This window comes from Coccinella septempunctata, chromosome 1, assembly GCF_907165205.1.
Source record: "Coccinella septempunctata chromosome 1, icCocSept1.1, whole genome shotgun sequence".
Classification (NCBI taxonomy): domain Eukaryota; kingdom Metazoa; phylum Arthropoda; class Insecta; order Coleoptera; family Coccinellidae; genus Coccinella; species Coccinella septempunctata.
In genome coordinates this window covers 7,373,006-7,393,722 of record NC_058189.1, presented here as the reverse complement: position 1 = coordinate 7,393,722, position 20,717 = coordinate 7,373,006, and the positions used below count along the sequence as shown (strand labels likewise).

Genomic DNA, 20,717 nt, shown 5'->3' with positions numbered 1-20,717 from the left:
CTCATAAAATATATCCATAATTAATAATGCATAAAGATATATTATATATTATACCATACTTATCATAATATGATATAATTTCATGATCAAGTCACTATTTTGGAAACAAAAATTAAAAAAAAATGTTGGTAAACTATAACACAAAATGCAAAAAAAATCATGTAGGTGCCATAGCCACCAATGAATCGGGGTAATGTGGTTGAAATGGGTTGTTGCGTAACAAATATTCAGCCAAAAATAGTAGAGGATCCTCGGGTTTTTCCTCCACAATCTTGAAAAGAGCCTTGAGTAGGGTAGGATGAATATATTTATCGCAGTAATCCTGAACCTCGACAGATTTTATCATGATAGGTTCAATAATATCTGAAAATAAAAATTAATTTAGGACACAAAATACATAAAAGTCTGCTGGGATTGTTGAGAATTCATCAACAATTCATTAAAATTCAAAATTATTTATCGGAACATGGAATTTCAGTATATGGTTTCCGGAAGTCACAGAATAAGGTATAGCAGTCCGAAATGGCTGTTTCCCTTTATTTTATGTTTTACTTTGATAACTCTGAAAGTTTTTATTTTAGGTATAAGGTTTGATTAGGTAACCCTGCCTCTTTTTCCCCGTAGAATGGACTGAAATAATAAAAATATATAGGTTGTCATTTGAAAATCTTGAGATTTGATGAATTCGGTTTGTCCAACATGATGATCTCATAAACACCCTGTACATTTTATGTCCAAACAGCCAGCAAAGTTACAATAATATATAAAAGAAAATTCGAAGTGGTAAATATTTTTTTTGGAGAAAACCCTCTCAGAAAAATATTTCAAAGAGTGTGACCTTTTCGCCATTTTTTTCATAAGTTGTCAAGTTGTTACCAAAGATATGGCGCACTGTTGAAATCGCCCTGAAATCAGCTACCTAAGGCGAAGATATTTTTGGTGTGCCATTTGAAAAAATAGCAAGTTGCAGAGGTCTGAAACTTTTTCTAATTTTGACATATAAAGTGACCATTTTTAAAACTCCTTGTCGTTTTGAAATGTTTTACTTTTCGCAACCAGTCACGCAAAGTAAAATATTTCGCAACTGATGATGAAAGTTTACTTGCTTTCATACGGAGTGAAAAATTGAAGAATTTCAGTCACTAGACGATTTGGAAGGAATCTCCGAGAGAAGCTTTTAAAGACGTTTTTGGTACTTATGATTCGAATTCATAGCAATATCCCAATCGAAATTAAAAAAAATATTGTGTGAAACACGTTGGGAAACACTATTTTTCGTATTTCCCCCATTACGAAAGATTAAGCTTTTACCAACTGGTTGCAAAAATAACTATTTCCTACTAGCGTTTCGAAAGTATTAATTTTTAAACGCATCGACGTTTGGAAAGTTATACTCTTCCAGAATCGTGCGGAAAAAGCCCTTCTATTCACTTCGCAGATGTGTGCGGAAAGTGAATACCAGGGCTTTTTTCTGCAAGCAAATATTAAAGAGTCGCATAAATCATAAAATTTTAGCATGTCTCTATGCTATAATCATAAAATTCAAACGTTTCTCTATAAGGCTCAGCGCACAAAAATATAATTTCTCATAACGTCAGTTTCAAGACTCTCCGTGAAAGTGTTTCGTTTACGCCAGTAGGAAAAATATTATTGTTTCTAACTCATGTGGAAAGTGCCTTTTCCGCACTCGGCAGCTTGACCGCAGTCTCTTGCGGAAAAGTATCACTTTCCACACTTGTTAGGAAAAGAACTATATCGAGCAAGTTCATTGTCGAAAACCCCAACGTATAAATTTTCATCAAAGAATTATGATTAGTTCTCCATAAACGCCTAACAGGCCATCCTGTATAAATTCCTGTATGAGTTTTTGAAACTATACACTTCTAGTTCATATTAAAACCTATACCATAAAAATGGACCATTGTATAGTCGAACCAAGAAAAGCTATTTGGTCCTCTCGCATTGAAATATAGATCGAATGCCACGTTACTGCAGTTAAAAGTTTCTGTTAATTATAATCAATCCACTAACATATAACAATGTATTATTTATGTATTACTCAGTTGAAAATTCATAGTGAATACCTACGTACGTCATATATATAACAGTACAGAAAGTAAAATTATTCTCAAAAAACTTATTCCAGCCCAGAGGCATGACAGAATTCAATTCAAATTCAACATTGGCGTGCGGGAAAGTGACCCTTCGTAACTTGAAATGCGTGCTGGAAAAGGGTTGAGCGCGCACGTCTCCAGAAAAACTAATTTTCACTATCATTCGAGACTTCTAGTGATGTTTTTATGTCATCGTCTCAGCGTTAATTTGATTTCAATCGAACTTGATTTATACAATCATACCTAATGGAAAGAAGTATCTGATCTCATTTTTCGCATTGAAGAAATCGGGCGATGTCCTCATGGCTCCATAAACATCGCAATGCAACCCAAATCTGCGTTTCATACTTTCCGGGTAGAACCAAGAATATGGTATGATGTCCCCTTGACCTATGATGTATTTCCAACGATCTACAGCATAGTTGCCGGCAACTGACAGTACTAATATAGGCGTGGCACTCATCTTCTGTACAAACATCGGAAAATAGGCACTGCCATAGTTTTCACTGTAAACTTCAGCTACTTGCTCTGGACTTAGTCGTATTAGCCTTTCCTGAAATCACAAAAAAAAGGTGAGAAAAGAATGTCATATATGACTAAAAACATCAATACATGCCCATATAACTAGAATACTGGTAGTAGAAAGATATGCCCAAGTTTGCCCATATATGGTAGTGTATATCTAGGGTGGTAGCGATAACGAAGTAGTCAAAATCAAATTATGTACCAGTTTATTCACACCTTCGGAAACTGATTATATAAACAAAGAAATATGTGTAGGTATGAAATATGAGCGAATCGATCAGCAAACATACATTCTGGAAATTCGATCCGATCACGAGCACTTTATAAAGTTTATACCGGGTACAGTGTAAGATCAAAGGTTGTTCAATAAAATGCGCCAACCAGAACTGACGAAATGGATACTAAGGATGACCTCGCGAAGTGAAATGACTTGCTATACGGTATCGGGATGTAATTAATTGTATTTCTCCAGAAATGAAAGAAACACAACCAGGGCGGATCTACTCGAGACTTTTATTCACTACCCCAAGGGCTACGCTCCATGACTGATAGCGAAGAAAAGGTCTATTTTGAGCGCAACTACGGGATTTCACTGACGACGAGTGGCATCTCTTATTCTCTACCCCAAGGGCTTACGCACCATGACTGATAGAAAAGAAGTGATTTCTATTTCAACACTTATGACGCGGGAACGCGAACAGGGGGTTGGTGGGACTTCCTCTTCACTACCCCAAGGGCTTACGCACCATGACTGATAGCGAAGGGAAAAGTCAGACTCGCGAAACAGGGTAAAGTACGGCAAAAGATAACAGAAAGCGATACAGTACAGCAGTGTCAAAGAAGTTACCGGTGTAGGTCTAATAAAGAAACTGAACGGTATAGACGGGGACCAACCTCCTTTATTTCAAGGTACTCGCGGAAAACGAAAAATAAAAATTAATTTCCAAGAGCACTAACCCTCGCAACACTAAATTTATTCTAAATTCGTTGAACGGCTCGTCGTGAACACAATCAAAGATGAATCGTAGAGAACAGAGAATAGAAGAAGCCATCGCGGGGGAAAATCTGTTTTTATAGGCAAATCCCCCCACACGTTAAAAATCTGAAAATTCCAGAATGCGACAAGAGTAAAAACGTCGTCAGCTCCGGTTTATCGCATATCAACATCAGAAAAACGTTCAACGGCATGCAAGAAAAACAACGTTAAACAACGGTTTTTTCCTACATTTAGTCTGCTTTTCGGAATGAATGAATTGAAGATTTGAGAATTAAATATTTTTAAAGGCGGAAATGTGAAATGGAAGGAATGCACTAAGATGAATTCCAATTTTCTCAGAAAATTCGGATTCAGCACAAGAGTGATTCTAAACAAAATTTATATGTGAGATCAGGGTATTGGTCTTGATGGGTACCCGATTTGAACTGTTTACACCCATTGCTGGCCAACATATAATCCTGTCAATTATCACCGGGGCCCATTGAATCAAATGAGCTCGAGAAGTGCAAGTAACCAAATCATGTTTAAAAGTTTCGAAAACAATTTTACTTACACCTATCACATCCAATCCCTCCTTCTTAATAGCTCTGAGAATAACATCTTTATAGTTCATCGCTTCAGGTTTTACAATAATCAATGTCTTCTGATATATTGGTTGGATGCAAATCGTAAATGGCTTTTTGGTTATCTCAACTCGGTCTTCAAATATGCTTGCAGCCGGCGTTACTCTTTGTTGTTCGTCAACTTCATCCCAAGGATGAAGACAAACACACTGCAATCAAGGTTGAAACTCCTTAAGTCCAGTTTTGAAGATATCTTGTATCTCACAGAAAACCTCAACAAAATGATTTCAGAGGCTTCAGGGGAGTTTTGCGATATAGTTGGTCAATTTACTTATTATTGTAGTAGAAGTAGTAGAAGTAGAAGGAGTAGAACTCACCGAAGATTCTGCAGAAATATCTTGCTCTTCCGTCACGAGTTTCTCCTCCTCTTTCACAGTTGCTTCAACTTGAACTTGTTTATCCCCAGTGGATGGTTTAGTTGTTTCAGAACCGACATCTTCTCTTTTGAAGACAAAATGTTTGGCTCCACATACACAATATCCAGGCAAGCAGTCGCAAACCTGATGGTCAATGATACAGGGAAAATGAATAACGGGAAAACTAAATTAAACAATACAAAGAAAAGCTTCTAAAGGAATAAAAACTAGAACCTCGCCCTCTATAAATGTTGGAATAGATGTTGAAACTTATTTTGTTCAATAAAAGACTTTTATTATTATTATTATTATTAAATGCCCTCATGTGAAGTCAGAAGCTTCTGCTCGCCTATTCCAATACATAACCTTGCCATCCAGGTACCCAACTCCGCCTACCCTGATTGAAAAAATCAATTTCCCAATATTTTCAATGCAGGTCCGATCAATTTGAATACTGGTAGTAGGGAAGCCTACGAGGCCAAATGTGAATGGAAACTTTTATACATAGAGGGTGTTTTCAAAGGTGAGGCTTTTTCTTTGACAGGTAGAATTCATCAGAATGAGTCTTTTAACCAAAAATTGTCTATATAAAATATCCAAGATGGATGAGATACAACCCTAGAAGTTCGACAAAATTTCATTGAATTTCAAGTACGGCACTGTAGAAGGTGACTCCGGCATTTTAGAATCGAAACAAAACATAAACATATATCTGGACAATGAATGATTCAGTACCAAGTTCATCGGATTAGATGCATCAGGTCACTTTTGAGAGAGTCATAATTGTTGTATCGTGCAATTTAGGGTAAAAAAAAATGTTGAAAATCGAGGCAGTATCTTGTGTGCTTATGTCAGTTATGGTGAAAAAGTGCTATGGTTTTTCTCAACTCATCCCATTTTTACGACGATTGTTGGAATGTTCGAACAAGAAGATTGTTATTTCTATTGTGAAAAAATTCGTGAATAATTTAGATGAATTTTATTGCTGAAATTTAGATATAAGTTACTAAAAAATAATGAGAACAATCCGGCAAGTTTCCATTTTCATTACCACATAAATATCGAATGAGCCAATATCCTGAACGATGAATCAGGAGATAAGTTTTTTCCCACTACTTTGCGATATAAATATTAGGATCTATTTCAGTAATAATTTCCATTGTTTTTTTCAACTTTGTCATTTTGTGAGTTCTGTATAGGTGATTTTTGGTGAAACGCTTCATTTTGACCAGTTCTACCTTCTGTTGAAAAAATAGCCTCGCCTTCAAATACAGCCTGTATAGTGGAATGTGAAGTTTAGATGGTATGAACAAAATATGTTATATGAGGTATGCACTTTCTTCGGTGGGGTGGGCGTCTACCAGGGGGTAACAATATTAAAAAAATTGTTAAATAGACACATTCCAGCGTCAGAATGGACACTTGAAAACCTAATTAGCCAAAAAATTCATACTGAAAAACTTTCTATTGAGGCAATAAATTTTAAATCGAAGAAAATTTTAATTTTCCAAATTATTGTTGCATCAAGGGGCGTCATTAGGTTCATTCTCTCTAAAAATAGCTTCTATTCCAAGAGACTATCTCAGAACAGTTTTAAAAATGCAACGTTACCCACAGAATGCCACAGTTTTCATGTGTCCATAAAGAGCATATAGAACACTGCAATCAAAGAGATTGGCTCCTTTTGCAACAAACTATGCTATCGATGGATTTTGAAACAAAGTGACGTCAGATTTCTAAATTGAATTTAAAAATGATTCCTTCGACTTACATCGGTATATTTCCTAGTAGGGGCCAAATCCTCTTTACTTGAAGATACCTTAACCTTTCCTGTCTCATCCACATCAGGAGCTTCTTCCAACCCTGTTGGTGGTTTCTCAGATCCGACTGGCAGAATCTATGAAAAGAATTCTTTCGATCATCCAATAAATAATCTATTTTCCAATATTCAATAACCTTAATTTTCGTCAGCATATCTTCTTCTCCTTCCGACCATAGCTGGGATGATTCCGGAGGTTTTCTTTTAAGTACTGGTTCCCGTATATCTAGTTCACTTTCTTTCGCTTTTTTTCCTTTTTTGCCCTTCTTTTCCTCTTTCTTCCTTTTCTTAGCAGGAATACTTGGCGTTTCGATCTCTTTCGTGAACCTGATTTTATCCTGGATCTCGACCGCAGGGAATTCTATGTCTATCGGTTCGACAGAAGCACCGGTAACAGTTGTGGGTCTCCGACCTTCGAAAGGCTCTCTACTTTCAACCCAGGATTCAATGGATGATCTATTGAGAGAACTTTATCAGTACCACATAAAGCTACAAACTGAATTTTTCTCACCTTTGTGTACTGCGCACATATTGACCCATGGCTGCTTCGTCCAAACTTTTCGAGAGAAGAGACGAAGGTGCTAAACTGCCTAGGGCAGCTGAGAATCCTGTAATTTTTTCTCGCTCTTCTTCAGTAGTTGGAATCATCTGTTGGAAGTGAGCAACATTGTATGAAAAGTGAAGGTACTGATAGTGTCTTATTTCGACCTTGAAATTGTATATAGGGTATGAGATACAAGTATATCAATAAATACACATTTCTATCGATATTATATAAATGATTGTTCAATCAGGTAGATTTGTAGAACATGAGGATCAATTTCTGGAAGAACTTTCCTAAGAGGAAAATCCCCACTGATTCGGAAGGTATTCAAATCGAAAGCATTCACGACCGTGAATGAACATAAATGTTGTAAGTTGTAAATACAATACAATCACCTCATCTGTCGGAGGTACTCTCAGAAAAATCTTAAGAATATAGCGTATTCAGAAGAAATCGATAACGGACACCATCGAAGGTTCTTTAGTACAGAGCAAAGATTAAGTTTACTCTAGTTAGCTCAATAATCTTTGGTCCAAAGAAACTGGTATCGGTTCTCCATAAGCTCGCATAGCTGAGGTAGTCATGACTTTGGAAGGAAGGGGTACTATCATTTGTCTTTTGATCGGGTAATTCGACCGAAAGCACGTTTAACTTTCTTTGGTGTGGACTGTTATGCATTGCAAGACGGATCTTGGAGGAGAGTAAATAACCGCAATTTTGAGGTACCTATTTTCTCTTAATTTCTCGATAGATGAAGCCCAAGGCAATAGAAAGATATATAACAGACACTTCACGAATACAAATGCACGTGGCATCTCTTGAAGATGAAACCCTTGCCCAATATGAGAAAATACTCACATCAAGATCTAATAGCAAATCTTTCTCTAATTCCTCTGGTATGGCTTCTCTCATTTTTGCACTTCCTGTATCATCCATCATTTCAGATCTGATCTCTACTTCTTCATCCCTGATACTCGGCGTAGCCTGGACCTCTGCATATTTTTTCGCTTAAACAGGAAGTTTTGATTGAATGAGTAAAACATTTTTTAGATTCGTGCACATTCACATAATAGCTACTATACCTATAAGGTATACCTACAAGGTTTGAGCACAATACGGGTATGCTTGTTAGAGTTCAAATATTACATTTGATGATGAGCTTGAATCTCAATTTTAGTATTTTTCACGGGTAATTCATAAATAATCAAATCTTGTGTGCGATTACGACAGATTTTAGAAAGTTGAGAATTTTGACTGCACTTCATTAAACTGAAAAATTGGAGAGGAAAATTATATATTTGTTATCTTGATATTTGGCCTAGGCTTTTACCTTAAGATTTTTAACATGTGCCCGAAGAAGCAGATAGAAATCTGTGAAACGTCGCCAAATAGATTTATTTAAAAATCATTGCTTTATTGTTCCTGTCTTAACCCAGCAAGAATTCAATACTTAATTTTGGTATTCACGTTATTCGGAGTTCTCTGTATTGAATAATTAGGTAAATTGGTTTTTAGTTTCATTAAGGTAGAACTCATCAAAATAAGTCGTTTAGCCAAAAATTGTCTATATAATATATCCAAGATGGCTGAGATAAAACCCCTAGAAGTAAATTATTTCATTGAACTTCAAGTACGCGAATGTGGAAGGTGACTCCGGCATCGCAAAAACGAAACAAAACATAAACATATGGCTGGACAATGAAAGGTTCAGTACCAAGTTCATCGGGTTAGATGCATCGGCACCGGGTTACTTTTGAGAGAATCATAATTGTTGTATCGTGAATTTTAGGGTGAAAAAAAAATGTAAAACATCGAGGCAGTTTCTTGAAAGTGCTTATGTTAGTTATGTTGAAAAAGTGTTATGATGTTTTCCCATTTCATCCCATTTTTACGACGATTGTTGGAATGTTCGAACACGAAGATTGTGATGACCATTGTGAAAAAATTCGTGAATAATTTCGACGAATTTTATTGGTGAGATTTTGAAGTATTATTATATTTTTTACATTTGTGTAATAATGAGAACAATTCGGCAATCCTAAGTTTCCGTTTTCATTACCACGTAAATATCGAACGAATTACATGGCCTCCAGGGAAACTTAAGTGCAGACCTCACCAAGCCGGACTTCAGTGTTAACATAGTGAACTTTCTTGATAGTCTATCCATTGCTCATTGTATTTAATTTACCTCATTGTTGATTTTAATGTCCCTTTGTGTCAATGACCATAGCAGTCGAGACACCTTCTTTTAATAAAAAAAAAAAAAAAATATCGAACGAGCTAATATCCTCAACGAAACCACATGGTCAAATCAGGAAATAAGTTTGTTCCCACTGCTTTACGATAATTCAGCTAACAAACGGAAAGATTTTAGGTTTAGGTGATTTTTGGTTACTTTCAAATACATCCTGTATATTTATTCTTTATAGGTACCTCGATTTCTAACTTTCTAAATCTGTTGATTGAAACCAAAGCCGAGTTTTCACATATTATTTAGGAGATCCCGAGAAATCTTAAATAAGAATACACATGACATATATTATACCTTCGATGATTTCAAGTCCTCCAACACGCGTCTTATCGAAGAACTCGTCGCTCGACTTATCTTCTGCAAACATTTCTTCCAAACGTCGTTCCTTTTTTGCCTCCTCAGCCTGTTTCTGCTCTCGCTGATGTCGTTCCTCTCTTTCTTTCTCGAAATACTCGAAGTCGGGTTTGTAGAAATAATCGAAGGACCATACATATCCCTGCTTCCCCCAAGATCTCAGCTTTTTCTCTAGTAGAGCTTTTTTTCTTTGGGCCAGCAGCATTTCTGATGTGATTCCTCTAAGTCTACATTTACAAATCGTACACTGGCAACAAGGACACTGAAAAGTACATCAGTATGGAAATCAACTTACCTCATTCAAGTGGGGTAAAAACAGGAATACGAATGATTAAAAATTAAATAATTCAATACGAATATCCTTGTCCTCCTCATCATCAAAATAAAGTCTAGGTTGCACAGTTGTGGCTTTAAAATTTTTCCTACATGCAATATATCTTGAAACAAATTAAGATGTAGCTGGAAGTGAGTTCGGGTATATGATTTCTACTTCCTCTAGCTCTATCTACGGCGTCCTGAAGATGTCATTATGCTAGTCAATATTATGTAGATCTAGAGAATAAACAAGCTAAGGTCTTAAGGGTGGCGAAACGAAAACTTCACACTCCGCCTTCGAACTGAATAAAAAAGCTCAGGTCCTTGTTTTTCAGAGATACTGGGTCTTTTATGGCTTTGACTCTTATGAATGTCTCATAGTGGCAGCTGATTTTTGTGGATGTGGATTTAGAAAGGTTAGACCATAATATTCAGTTCATATCGCTTTGAATTTCATACAAAACAATCAAAATATTGTGTACTTTGTTGAATATAATAAATTATGTGCTAACTAACAGTACTTGCGGGAAGTTTCAGTTTTCTGTTTCAATTGGAAGAAAAGTGCGGCAGATTTGAATCAAATAATTGTGGAAGTGTATGGTGACAATGCTCCAACTGATGAATCAAATAGAATGGGCAATGCGACGTTTCAAATATGGCAATTTCACCGTTGAAGACAAGCTTTTCTCTGAACACCCAAAAAAACCTGATACAAACGCAGAGGGAGCTTGCAGAATCATCTGGGCTGACTCAAAGAGCAACTTCCGTACAATGTACACCTACACAAATAAAATTATGAAGTATCGATCACGAGTTGACGTTACCATATTATCATCAGAAGCAGGTACCATTTTATTAACACAGAAATAAACCGTGCTCGATATGATATTATCACTTACTATCTCAGCTCCTCCCAAAGCAGCGATTGCTGCCATTCCCTCTGCATCTAAATATTGCGACAAATTTTCAAGAAGTTCTGCGGTTGCTTGATCCTGCACAATGCCGAAGGGAGTTACTAGACCACCAACCCCTGGTTTACCACTAATCGATTCAGTTGTAACTGTTCTTCCATCCCTTGTGATTTTTTCGTTACCCTCGAATCTCCCCCTGAGGATATCGGTTTCAGAAACTGTTCCCTCGTTGAGGACAAGTCCCAATTGGGAGCCAAACATTCGAAAGAATGTCTCTTCATCATCCTCATCTTCAGTGTCACTTTTAGGACCGAAATGCCTTAGAAAATAAAATGTCATGAGTGATATTCATTGCGATCCATATGAGAAAATTTTCAAGATTCTGTCAAATCTGTTTGAAACTTAAATTTTTTACCTGGACAAAAGTCCATAACATCGTACAGATAACGTGTGTTTAAAAATATTCGTCTACAAGAAGGCTATGGAATTTCGAAGGTCAATACTATGTGTTTGGAAACTTCCACTATTGATTATTTTAGGTTGAATGCTCAAAGCTTCTACCCAAGAAGATATAGAAAGGAGGCACAATTTAGCACCTGCTGGAAAAGTCATGACGTATTGGGTGGCAAGGCAAAGTCCAAGCAGTGGCACTACGATCAACGACAATATATCGACAACTGTCGGATGTCGGATTCCACAGGGGGTTGTGGGCACTCTAATTACACCAGACTGTTGTCGTGTCAACAAAAGTTTCTTATACCTAGATTAAATCGATCATCTGCGGTATCAGTATCAGAGAAAAGAAGATTACTGTAGAGTCGTGCGCTTGTCGTGGGCTTGTGGTACTAAGGCAGATATATATGCTGATTTGAGTTCTTTAGAGGTGACAAAGAAAAAACAAAATAACTTGGTACCAAAGAAGATTGATTTTTCTGTCTGTTAAAAATTGAGTGATGCCCCTCCGAACTTGCTCTTGTCAATGCTCCTGACTATTTGCAGATGGCCACGTATAGTACCGCTAATTCTATGGTACCTTGGACAACCGCTAATTGACCACGCAGAAACCCCACTCTGGACTACTCTGAATCTGTCAGAATATTTAGTTCCGCTGAAGCGGAAATCACTTTTGTTGTTCGCTTTGTTGAATTCACTTATCGTGTGTTAAACTTGAACATTGTAAATTCTCTATCAGTTCATTTCATTTAAGTAATTCTCTTCAAAGTCTTCTCGTTCAATTCTGGAGATAACTAGTTCTGCTCAGAAGTATAATTACTCTGTCTTTTCAAAATTATTAGTAACTCTATTTTCATGTTCTTTTCATTCTTTCATTATGTATGAAATGTGTCCATGTGCGAGATTACAAAGAACACATTTGTATATAATTCTTACTAGTACTGCTCAATTGATATGTTCACTCGAGTCAACTAATTTATGTGCCTCCTTATGAATAAATATTTCATTATATTTTACAACTCAAATAGATTTTCACACTCTCTCGGTTCCTCACATGGAATTGAACTTTCTCATTGATAATGAATGCTGACAATAAGTCTTCCCATGTTCATCTCATTAATTTGCGTCACTTTAATTCATTTCTCTTGTCAACTCTGTTGTTAACCTCTCACATATCACTAATTACTGTTATATAGTTTCAGATGAATGAATTCCTAACATTCTCCAAGGTGGACCCTGGATTTAGTTGAGTTCCTTCAGAACACGAGGTGAACTTCTCTAATATGATTTAAAGGTCAGTAGTATGCCATGACGCTGGCTCACAGACTCTCGTCCTAGTTCCACCCTGGAAGGTCTGCTGGTCTGCGCTGGTAATCGTGTACTCTCTCAGTTGGTATGATCTCATCATTATACTTTGTATTCTCATGGATATATTCGCATATTCACTAATCTTGCTCGGTAAACAGATAAGATATCAAGCCATCTGCTTTTCTCGAAACCAACGATTAGTGGTTTTCCTCATTAGTGCCTACTCTCATTTTATAACTCTCATAATTCATCATTTGTATCTACCATTTTTGTGATGGTTATTCTAATTCAATATTCTAACCGGAATAAAGAGCCTCTCGCTGTCAATTGATAGCTCTGTCACTGTGACGATGTGTTAATATTGAATTCGTTGACCTCTCAGAGTGTCTAAGCCTGACTTTAAGTGACTTATCCTTTGAACTACTCCAGATTACTTCTGCTTTTAGTTGAATAATGTCACTCTGACTTTATAGATGTTGCTAGTATTTGTATTTATTATTGTATTAGCTTCATGCTTCATTTTATGATTGTGAACGATATACAATAAATATTTTCACACTTACCATCTGAACACCCCCACTGTGTTGACAGTGAACACTGTCTATGAGCCATTTTGTCGACATAAATATGTCAACAAGATCTCATCGAATTCGACATCGATAAGTCGATGATAGATTGTCGATGGATCGTACATAGTAATACTGCAGATTTCTCATTGCTATATCTTTCTGGGTTTTACTAAAATATTTTGTGGTTATCTTTCAAATTTAATAAACAGTCAACTTGATAGCTAGAGTTGAGGACCAATGTTTGCCAACTACTAGTCTCCAAAATATCACATTACATTACATTATGTGCTATGTGAAGTTACCAAATTGTTGGAACTATAAGTTCGGAACATCGTTCTCCACATGCGGCTCATTTTGTTCCGTCAGTTCAAGTGACAAAATTCTTTATTTTCTTGAACTCGAATTAGCATTGCTTCACGAAAATAAATCATTTTCAAGAAACGAGACGAATGTGCTTGCTATTAGCCAATTGGACAACGTAATTCAGAAATAATGAAGCAAAAAAAGTTATGATGTGAGCGATATTTGCTGAGCACGTGAGCACATTATCTTCCATTTATCGACTGAGGACTGGCCATGGTCGGTGTAATAGCATGCTCTTTAGGTGGAATGCTGTTGATAGTCCAAGATGTGAGTGTGGTGCAGAAGAAGAAACTATAGACCACTTGGTAAAGAGTTGTCGAATATATCGTTTTCAGGGTGGTTTCGAAGGTATTCATTCGGTTACCGATTCTTTTTTGAGTTGGGTTACTAATTTCAAAATTATTTAATGAGTAATATAAAATTCAATACACCCCTCTCGTTTTTTTCTTTCTTTTTTGTTTTCAGATTATTCTTCGCCAACCATCATAGTAGAAAGAATGGGAAGAAGTTTTTGGATTTTGTCATATGAAGAAGATGTCCTTCAATTTCAATTATTTTCAGCTTATTCTTTACACAAATACATCATCATTACACTTATACGGGCAAACAGAGAGTTTTTTCTGAGGTTTTTATCTCTGTTTTCTTCATGTATCATACGAAGATATGTATGGTACCCCGTTGACATTTTTCCTCTGCTTACACTGAGATCTGGAACGAGAAACAGGTTTTTAGGATCTGTCTCTTGTTCCATTTCTTTACACCCGCTTCATTGTTATTTTCAGATTGTAAAAGTTTGTAACACTCTTTTTCAAAAGAATATATATATATATATATATCAAAATCAGATAAAGAATAATGCAATAGGGGATCAATATTTAAAAGAATTGACAGCATTAATTATTCTGAACAAATAAATAAAATGATTATTCACCTTGTTATTTTGCAGGGCGGTCTAGGGATGCATACAATTTCACCTTTTGTTCTCAGCTCATTAGTTTTCAAGAATTTTCTACAAATAGTTTTCTTGCAAACCTTTTCAGTCTTTGCTAAAATGCTATGGCAATAACTTCTTGGATCGTATTTCTCAATACGAGGTACTTCTTGACATACTGGCTCTTCTATCTTTTTGCATTCGTATATTCGAGGAACTCTTTGCGACTTATCCATTGCTAAGCGGTTAAGCGGATAACAATATTGTATATTTAAATAGTAGAAAATATAAATATATGTATAACAATATCAGTTTTGTATAAATTTGATCACTTCAAAATAGTGTCACACTCATAGCCACCCACTTCAAAATGCTTCCACAACGATTTGTGGAGAGCGTCAGAATATTTTACCAGAAAGTTTTTAAAATGAAATGAGTCACGAAGAAAGAGTCTGAAACATAAAGAGTGATGCCCTAAGCTCTGTTTAATATACTCGCTATCTTGGGCATTCTCAGGTGGAAACACATAATGAAATTTAGGAAGAATCAAACCTTGAAAATTATCTGCGTTGAGTTGTTTATCTCCAACTGTTTTACTTTTTGAGCAGTTTTTTGATGAATAAAAATATATTCATCAATCCTTTCAGACATACCTAGATTGATATAAGACAGGTCACCAGCAAAAATAAAGAAGAGCAAGAAATGGTAAATTAGAAAAAATCTAAGCTAAATTAACATCATTCTAAGATTTCCACACAATATAGTAAAGAGTAGTAGGCTTTACAACAAACAAACCAAACATCCTTGTCTATACCTGAACATGGGCAAACCAAGCTGACTCTCCAGAAAGCAAAATGCAGAAAGTGATTGGCAAACCTTTACTTGGTAGACACCAGAACGAGGTGAACCACGCTTATATCAATATATCTGAGTCGAACAACTGGTTTACTTCTAGCAAGTTTTTTCCCGAGACAGAAGAGACCATAGATTAACATAAAAATCTAGATAGGCCATTCTACAGTGACTCTAACGAGACAGTGGCGACAATTGTGCTCTCGTTTTTCATCGTTTTAGCAAGAATATGGCGGATTTGGTCACGGATTTTGGTCACGCCAATACGCATTCCGAATTAGAGATCATAGCATTGAAATCTGTGCTTCTAAGTCGCCATATTCTTGCTAAATTTCCAATTGTCGCCACTGTGTTTGATAGAGTCACTGTAAGCCATTCTTATATCTGGCGCCATCTGTTAGGATGGTACACTAAACACGAAAAATTATTCTAAAATTTATGTTTAGGTGCATAAGCTGCAAGCAGTTATCCTACATATGTAGGTATTGGACTTTCTGAGCATTTTTTTGTAAGGTGATCGGCATGAAGGTTTCTATTAAGGATAATTTCCAAATACATACCTAATTCAGTCTAACATTTGGGAAATATGAATATTTATCTCAATTTTTAATCATTCCTCATCTGTAGATTTCAATTTGTGATTATCGTTGATCCAATCACCCAACAATTCAGGCCTCAAAGTTATTCCCAGCACCATGTTCAGTTTTTATGTCCGAGGATGTTTTCTGTTTGAATTCAACTTTCTGTGACCTGTTATTTAGATATGATGGTCCTTTATCAATTGTCTCAAATGCTCTTTGAAATTCAATGAAAACTGCCTGAACAACATTATTTCTGTCTATTTCTTCCATTCACCACAAATATGAACAACTGTAGTTTCACAAGAATAATGATTAGGCCTGAAACCTGATTGATATCAACAAAAACGTTATTTTCATTCGACTATTTTATTTTGGCAGCTTATTTCACAGAGCTTCAATCAATTAATTACTAAACCACAGACTTGAAATAGAAACGAAAGATTTTTTTTTTAGTTTTTTTATTGAGGTGCAAGCGATACATGTATTTGCTTATAGAATGGTTGAAAAGGATTGTTCACCAACAACCATTCAGCAAGGAAGCCTATTGGATCTGAAGGTTTTTGTTTTACTAGCTTAAGGAGACCTTTCAACAGTGTTGGATGTATGAACTCATCACAATAATCTTGAACCATAGTGGAACTGATGATGATGGGATCGATTATATCTGTAAAAAAAAATAAATCAAACTTTCGATGTGTTTTTGATAGTATATCTTCAATATTCAAACCAATTCGTCTACAATTATGGAACAACCACACAGACAAATATAATTGTTTGTAAGTTTATTTTCATTTCAAAATTTTTTTATATTCATTTTTGGTTTTATAACTGGTCAAGACCTTGAACTTTCTTATAGGTAAAATGTAAAATTTGTATAGCGCATGTTAGACTTCGCCTACTCACTGTATTATATCAGTGCCTGTTTGTACCGACTTATGGTAGAGCTTTAACGTTAAGTCCAATTATCTGGAAACAATAGAGTTTGTGATTTTGTGGTAGCTTTTATGAGGTCGCTGGTTTATGCCATCTGTCTTCTACCTTGCATGATATTCTAATAACAAGGGTAAAACGCGGGGGGGATGAAATAATGAATTTTGAACTTATTGAAGGAACCTTAGTTTTTTTTCGTTTATATTTTTCTTGAGGAACTTACGTAACGGAAAGAAATATCTAATTTCGAATTTAGCTCTGTGGAAATCATCGGATAACTTCATAACATCAAATATGTCTTCGTGAACACTGAATCTTTTCCTCATGCTGGCTGGATAAAACCACGAGACGGGAATCTTCTTCTCGGGCCCAACAACTCTATTCCACCGTTGAATGGCATCAGTACCTGCGATAGCAATAACCAAAATCGGCGAGGAGCTCAATTGTTGCACGAACATTGGAAAATAGGCACTTCCGAAGTTTTCCGTGTAGATCTCGGCCACTTGTTCTGGCGTAAGTTGAACTAGTCTTTCCTGCAATGGCAAAATAATAATAACTTGTAGATAATAATGAAAATTTGTTTGCGCAGAATTGATACTAATTACATAAAACATGCCCTTACCCTACCAATTCCTCCCTATATTCCTTCAACCCCTCACCAATTAAACCTTATGTAAATAATGTAAATTTGTAAATAATTGTACATAGTAACACAACTAACTAAATCAGGTTTTTTATTTTTCATTTTTCCTGAAAAAAATCGTTTTGATATAGATACTAATTATACCATGTACCATAATATTTATTTTAAAAGTAAGACAATTGTTAAAAGAATTCCCGAATATTCAATACTTGTAAATTTTAGTGGATACTCCATGTAGGAACTAATACTTAATAATATTAAGTGAACAAATGTGCTCCCTGGAGCCATACCAATGTTAAACAAAATATGAATAAACTCTTTTTGATTTGATTGAGAGCGTCGTGCTAATAACGCGAAGGTCGCGGGTTCGATCCCCTCATGGGCCATAACATTTTGTTTTCTAATTTAATAGAAAAGTCAGAATAAAATAAAGTTGGAAAAGAAGACCTTGGAAATCAAACTTTAGACCTCAGGTATATCGGCCCATTAGCTCAGTTGGTTAGAGCGTCGTGCCAATAACGCGAAGGTCGCGGGTTCGATCCCCTCATGGGCCATAATATTTTGTTTTCTAATTTAATAGAAAAGTCAGAATAAAATAAAGTTGGAAAAGAAGACCTTGGAAATTAAACTTTAGACCTCAGGTATATCGGCCCATTAGCTCAGTTGGTTAGAGCGTCGTGCTAATAACGCGAAGGTCGCGGGTTCGATCCCCTCATGGGCCATAACATTTTGTTTTCTAATTTAATAGAAAAGTCAGAATAAAATAAAGTTGGAAAAGAAGACCTTGGAAATCAAACTTTAGACCTCAGGTATATCGGCCCATTAGCTCAGTTGGTTAGAGCGTCGTGCTAATAACGCGAAGGTCGCGGGTTCGATCCCCTCATGGGCCATAACATTTTGTTTTCTAATTTAATAGAAAAGTCAGAATGAAATAAAGTTGGAAAAGAAGACCTTGGAAATCAAACTTTAGACCTCAGGTATATCGGCCCATTAGCTCAGTTGGTTAGAGCGTCGTGCTAATAACGCGAAGGTCGCGGGTTCGATCCCCTCATGGGCCATAATATTTTGTTTTCTAATTTAATAGAAAAGTCAGAATGAAATAAAGTTGGAAAAGAAGACCTTGGAAATCAAACTTTAGACCTCAGGTATATCGGCCCATTAGCTCAGTTGGTTAGAGCGTCGTGCTAATAACGCGAAGGTCGCGGGTTCGATCCCCTCATGGGCCATAATATTTTGTTTTCTAATTTAATAGAAAAGTCAGAATGAAATAAAGTTGGAAAAGAAGACCTTGGAAATCAAACTTTAGACCTCAGGTATATCGGCCCATTAGCTCAGTTGGTTAGAGCGTCGTGCTAATAACGCGAAGGTCGCGGGTTCGATCCCCTCATGGGCCATAACATTTTGTTTTCTAATTTAATAGAAAAGTCAGAATAAAATAAAGTTGGAAAAGAAGACCTTGGAAATCAAACTTTAGACCTCAGGTATATCGGCCCATTAGCTCAGTTGGTTAGAGCGTCGTGCTAATAACGCGAAGGTCGCGGGTTCGATCCCCTCATGGGCCATAATATTTTGTTTTCTAATTTAATAGAAAAGTCAGAATGAAATAAAGTTGGAAAAGAAGACCTTGGAAATCAAACTTTAGACCTCAGGTATATCGGCCCATTAGCTCAGTTGGTTAGAGCGTCGTGCTAATAACGCGAAGGTCGCGGGTTCGATCCCCTCATGGGCCATAATATTTTGTTTTCTAATTTAATAGAAAAGTCAGAATGAAATAAAGTTGGAAAAGAAGACCTTGGAAATCAAACTTTAGACCTCAGGTATATCGGCCCATTAGCTCAGTTGGTTAGAGCGTCGTGCTAATAACGCGAAGGTCGCGGGTTCGATCCCCTCATGGGCCATAATATTTTGTTTTCTAATTTAATAGAAAAGTCAGAATGAAATAAAGTTGGAAAAGAAGACCTTGGAAATCAAACTTTAGACCTCAGGTATATCGGCCCATTAGCTCAGTTGGTTAGAGCGTCGTGCTAATAACGCGAAGGTCGCGGGTTCGATCCCCTCATGGGCCATAATATTTTGTTTTCTAATTTAATAGAAAAGTCAGAATGAAATAAAGTTGGAAAAGAAGACCTTGGAAATCAAACTTTAGACCTCAGGTATATCGGCCCATTAGCTCAGTTGGTTAGAGCGTCGTGCTAATAACGCGAAGGTCGCGGGTTCGATCCCCTCATGGGCCATAACATTTTGTTTTCTAATTTAATAGAAAAGTCAGAATGAAATAAAGTTGGAAAAGAAGACCTTGGAAATCAAACTTTAGACCTCAGGTATATCGGCCCATTAGCTCAGTTGGTTAGAGCGTCGTGCTAATAACGCGAAGGTCGCGGGTTCGATCCCCTCATGGGCCATAATATTTTGTTTTCTAATTTAATAGAAAAGTCAGAATGAAATAAAGTTGGAAAAGAAGACCTTGGAAATCAAACTTTAGACCTCAGGTATATCGGCCCATTAGCTCAGTTGGTTAGAGCGTCGTGCTAATAACGCGAAGGTCGCGGGTTCGATCCCCTCATGGGCCATAATATTTTGTTTTCTAATTTAATAGAAAAGTCAGAATGAAATAAAGTTGGAAAAGAAGACCTTGGAAATCAAACTTTAGACCTCAGGTATATCGGCCCATTAGCTCAGTTGGTTAGAGCGTCGTGCTAATAACGCGAAGGTCGCGGGTTCGATCCCCTCATGGGCCATAACATTTTGTTTTCTAATTTAATAGAAAAGTCAGAATAAAATAAAGTTGGAAAAGAAGACCTTGGAAATCAAACTTTAGACCTCAGGTATATCGGCCCATTAGCTCATTTGGTTAGAGCGTCGTGCTAATAACGCGAAGGTCGCGGGTTCGATCCCCTCATGGGCCATAATATTTTGTTTTCTAATTTAATAGAAAAGTCAGAATGAAATAAAGTTGGAAAAGAAGACCTTGGAAATCAAACTTTAGACCTCAGGTATATCGGCCCATTAGCTCAGTTGGTTAGAGCGTCGTGCTAATAACGCGAAGGTCGCGGGTTCGATCCCCTCATGGGCCATAATATTTTGTTTTCTAATTTAATAGAAAAGTCAGAATGAAATAAAGTTGGAAAAGAAGACCTTGGAAATCAAACTTTAGACCTCAGGTATATCGGCCCATTAGCTCAGTTGGTTAGAGCGTCGTGCTAATAACGCGAAGGTCGCGGGTTCGATCCCCTCATGGGCCATAATATTTTGTTTTCTAATTTAATAGAAAAGTCAGA

At 36.5% G+C, this 20,717-nt stretch overlaps 2 protein-coding genes and 10 non-coding genes across 12 annotated transcripts in view; 10 read left to right on the top strand and 2 right to left on the bottom strand.

The window, feature by feature from the left end:
* Positions 1-134: 134 nt before the first annotated feature.
* On the bottom strand, positions 135-14,779 carry LOC123314139. Its single transcript, XM_044899263.1, has 11 exons — positions 14,434-14,779; positions 10,798-11,128; positions 9,524-9,845; positions 7,837-7,985; positions 6,946-7,082; positions 6,572-6,890; positions 6,387-6,512; positions 4,577-4,759; positions 4,190-4,408; positions 2,358-2,667; positions 135-363 (listed from the first exon to the last, which is right to left on the bottom strand). The coding sequence occupies exons 1-11, from the start codon at positions 14,667-14,669 to the stop codon at positions 158-160; spliced, it is 2,538 nt and encodes an 845-aa protein (XP_044755198.1). The 5' UTR covers positions 14,670-14,779; the 3' UTR covers positions 135-157.
* A 1,534-nt stretch (positions 14,780-16,313) lies between these two features.
* The window catches only part of LOC123317745, a 46,249-nt gene continuing 41,845 nt past the window's right edge, over positions 16,314-20,717 (bottom strand). Inside the window, exons 11-12 of the mRNA XM_044904358.1 lie at positions 17,020-17,329; positions 16,314-16,530 (exon numbers count right to left, since the gene is read on the bottom strand). Coding sequence (XP_044760293.1) covers positions 16,325-16,530; positions 17,020-17,329 — 516 coding nt within the window. The 3' untranslated portion in view covers positions 16,314-16,324. The remainder of the gene's footprint in view (positions 16,531-17,019; positions 17,330-20,717) is intronic.
* On the top strand, positions 18,928-19,001 carry Trnai-aau. The gene has a single exon. It is a non-coding gene; the product is annotated as a tRNA-Ile (tRNA).
* Trnai-aau lies at positions 19,096-19,169 on the top strand. The gene has a single exon. It is a non-coding gene; the product is annotated as a tRNA-Ile (tRNA).
* On the top strand, positions 19,264-19,337 carry Trnai-aau. The gene has a single exon. It is a non-coding gene; the product is annotated as a tRNA-Ile (tRNA).
* On the top strand, positions 19,432-19,505 carry Trnai-aau. The gene has a single exon. It is a non-coding gene; the product is annotated as a tRNA-Ile (tRNA).
* Positions 19,600-19,673, top strand: Trnai-aau. The gene has a single exon. It is a non-coding gene; the product is annotated as a tRNA-Ile (tRNA).
* On the top strand, positions 19,768-19,841 carry Trnai-aau. The gene has a single exon. It is a non-coding gene; the product is annotated as a tRNA-Ile (tRNA).
* Trnai-aau lies at positions 19,936-20,009 on the top strand. The gene has a single exon. It is a non-coding gene; the product is annotated as a tRNA-Ile (tRNA).
* On the top strand, positions 20,104-20,177 carry Trnai-aau. Its single transcript has one exon. It is a non-coding gene; the product is annotated as a tRNA-Ile (tRNA).
* Trnai-aau lies at positions 20,440-20,513 on the top strand. Its single transcript has one exon. It is a non-coding gene; the product is annotated as a tRNA-Ile (tRNA).
* Trnai-aau lies at positions 20,608-20,681 on the top strand. Its single transcript has one exon. It is a non-coding gene; the product is annotated as a tRNA-Ile (tRNA).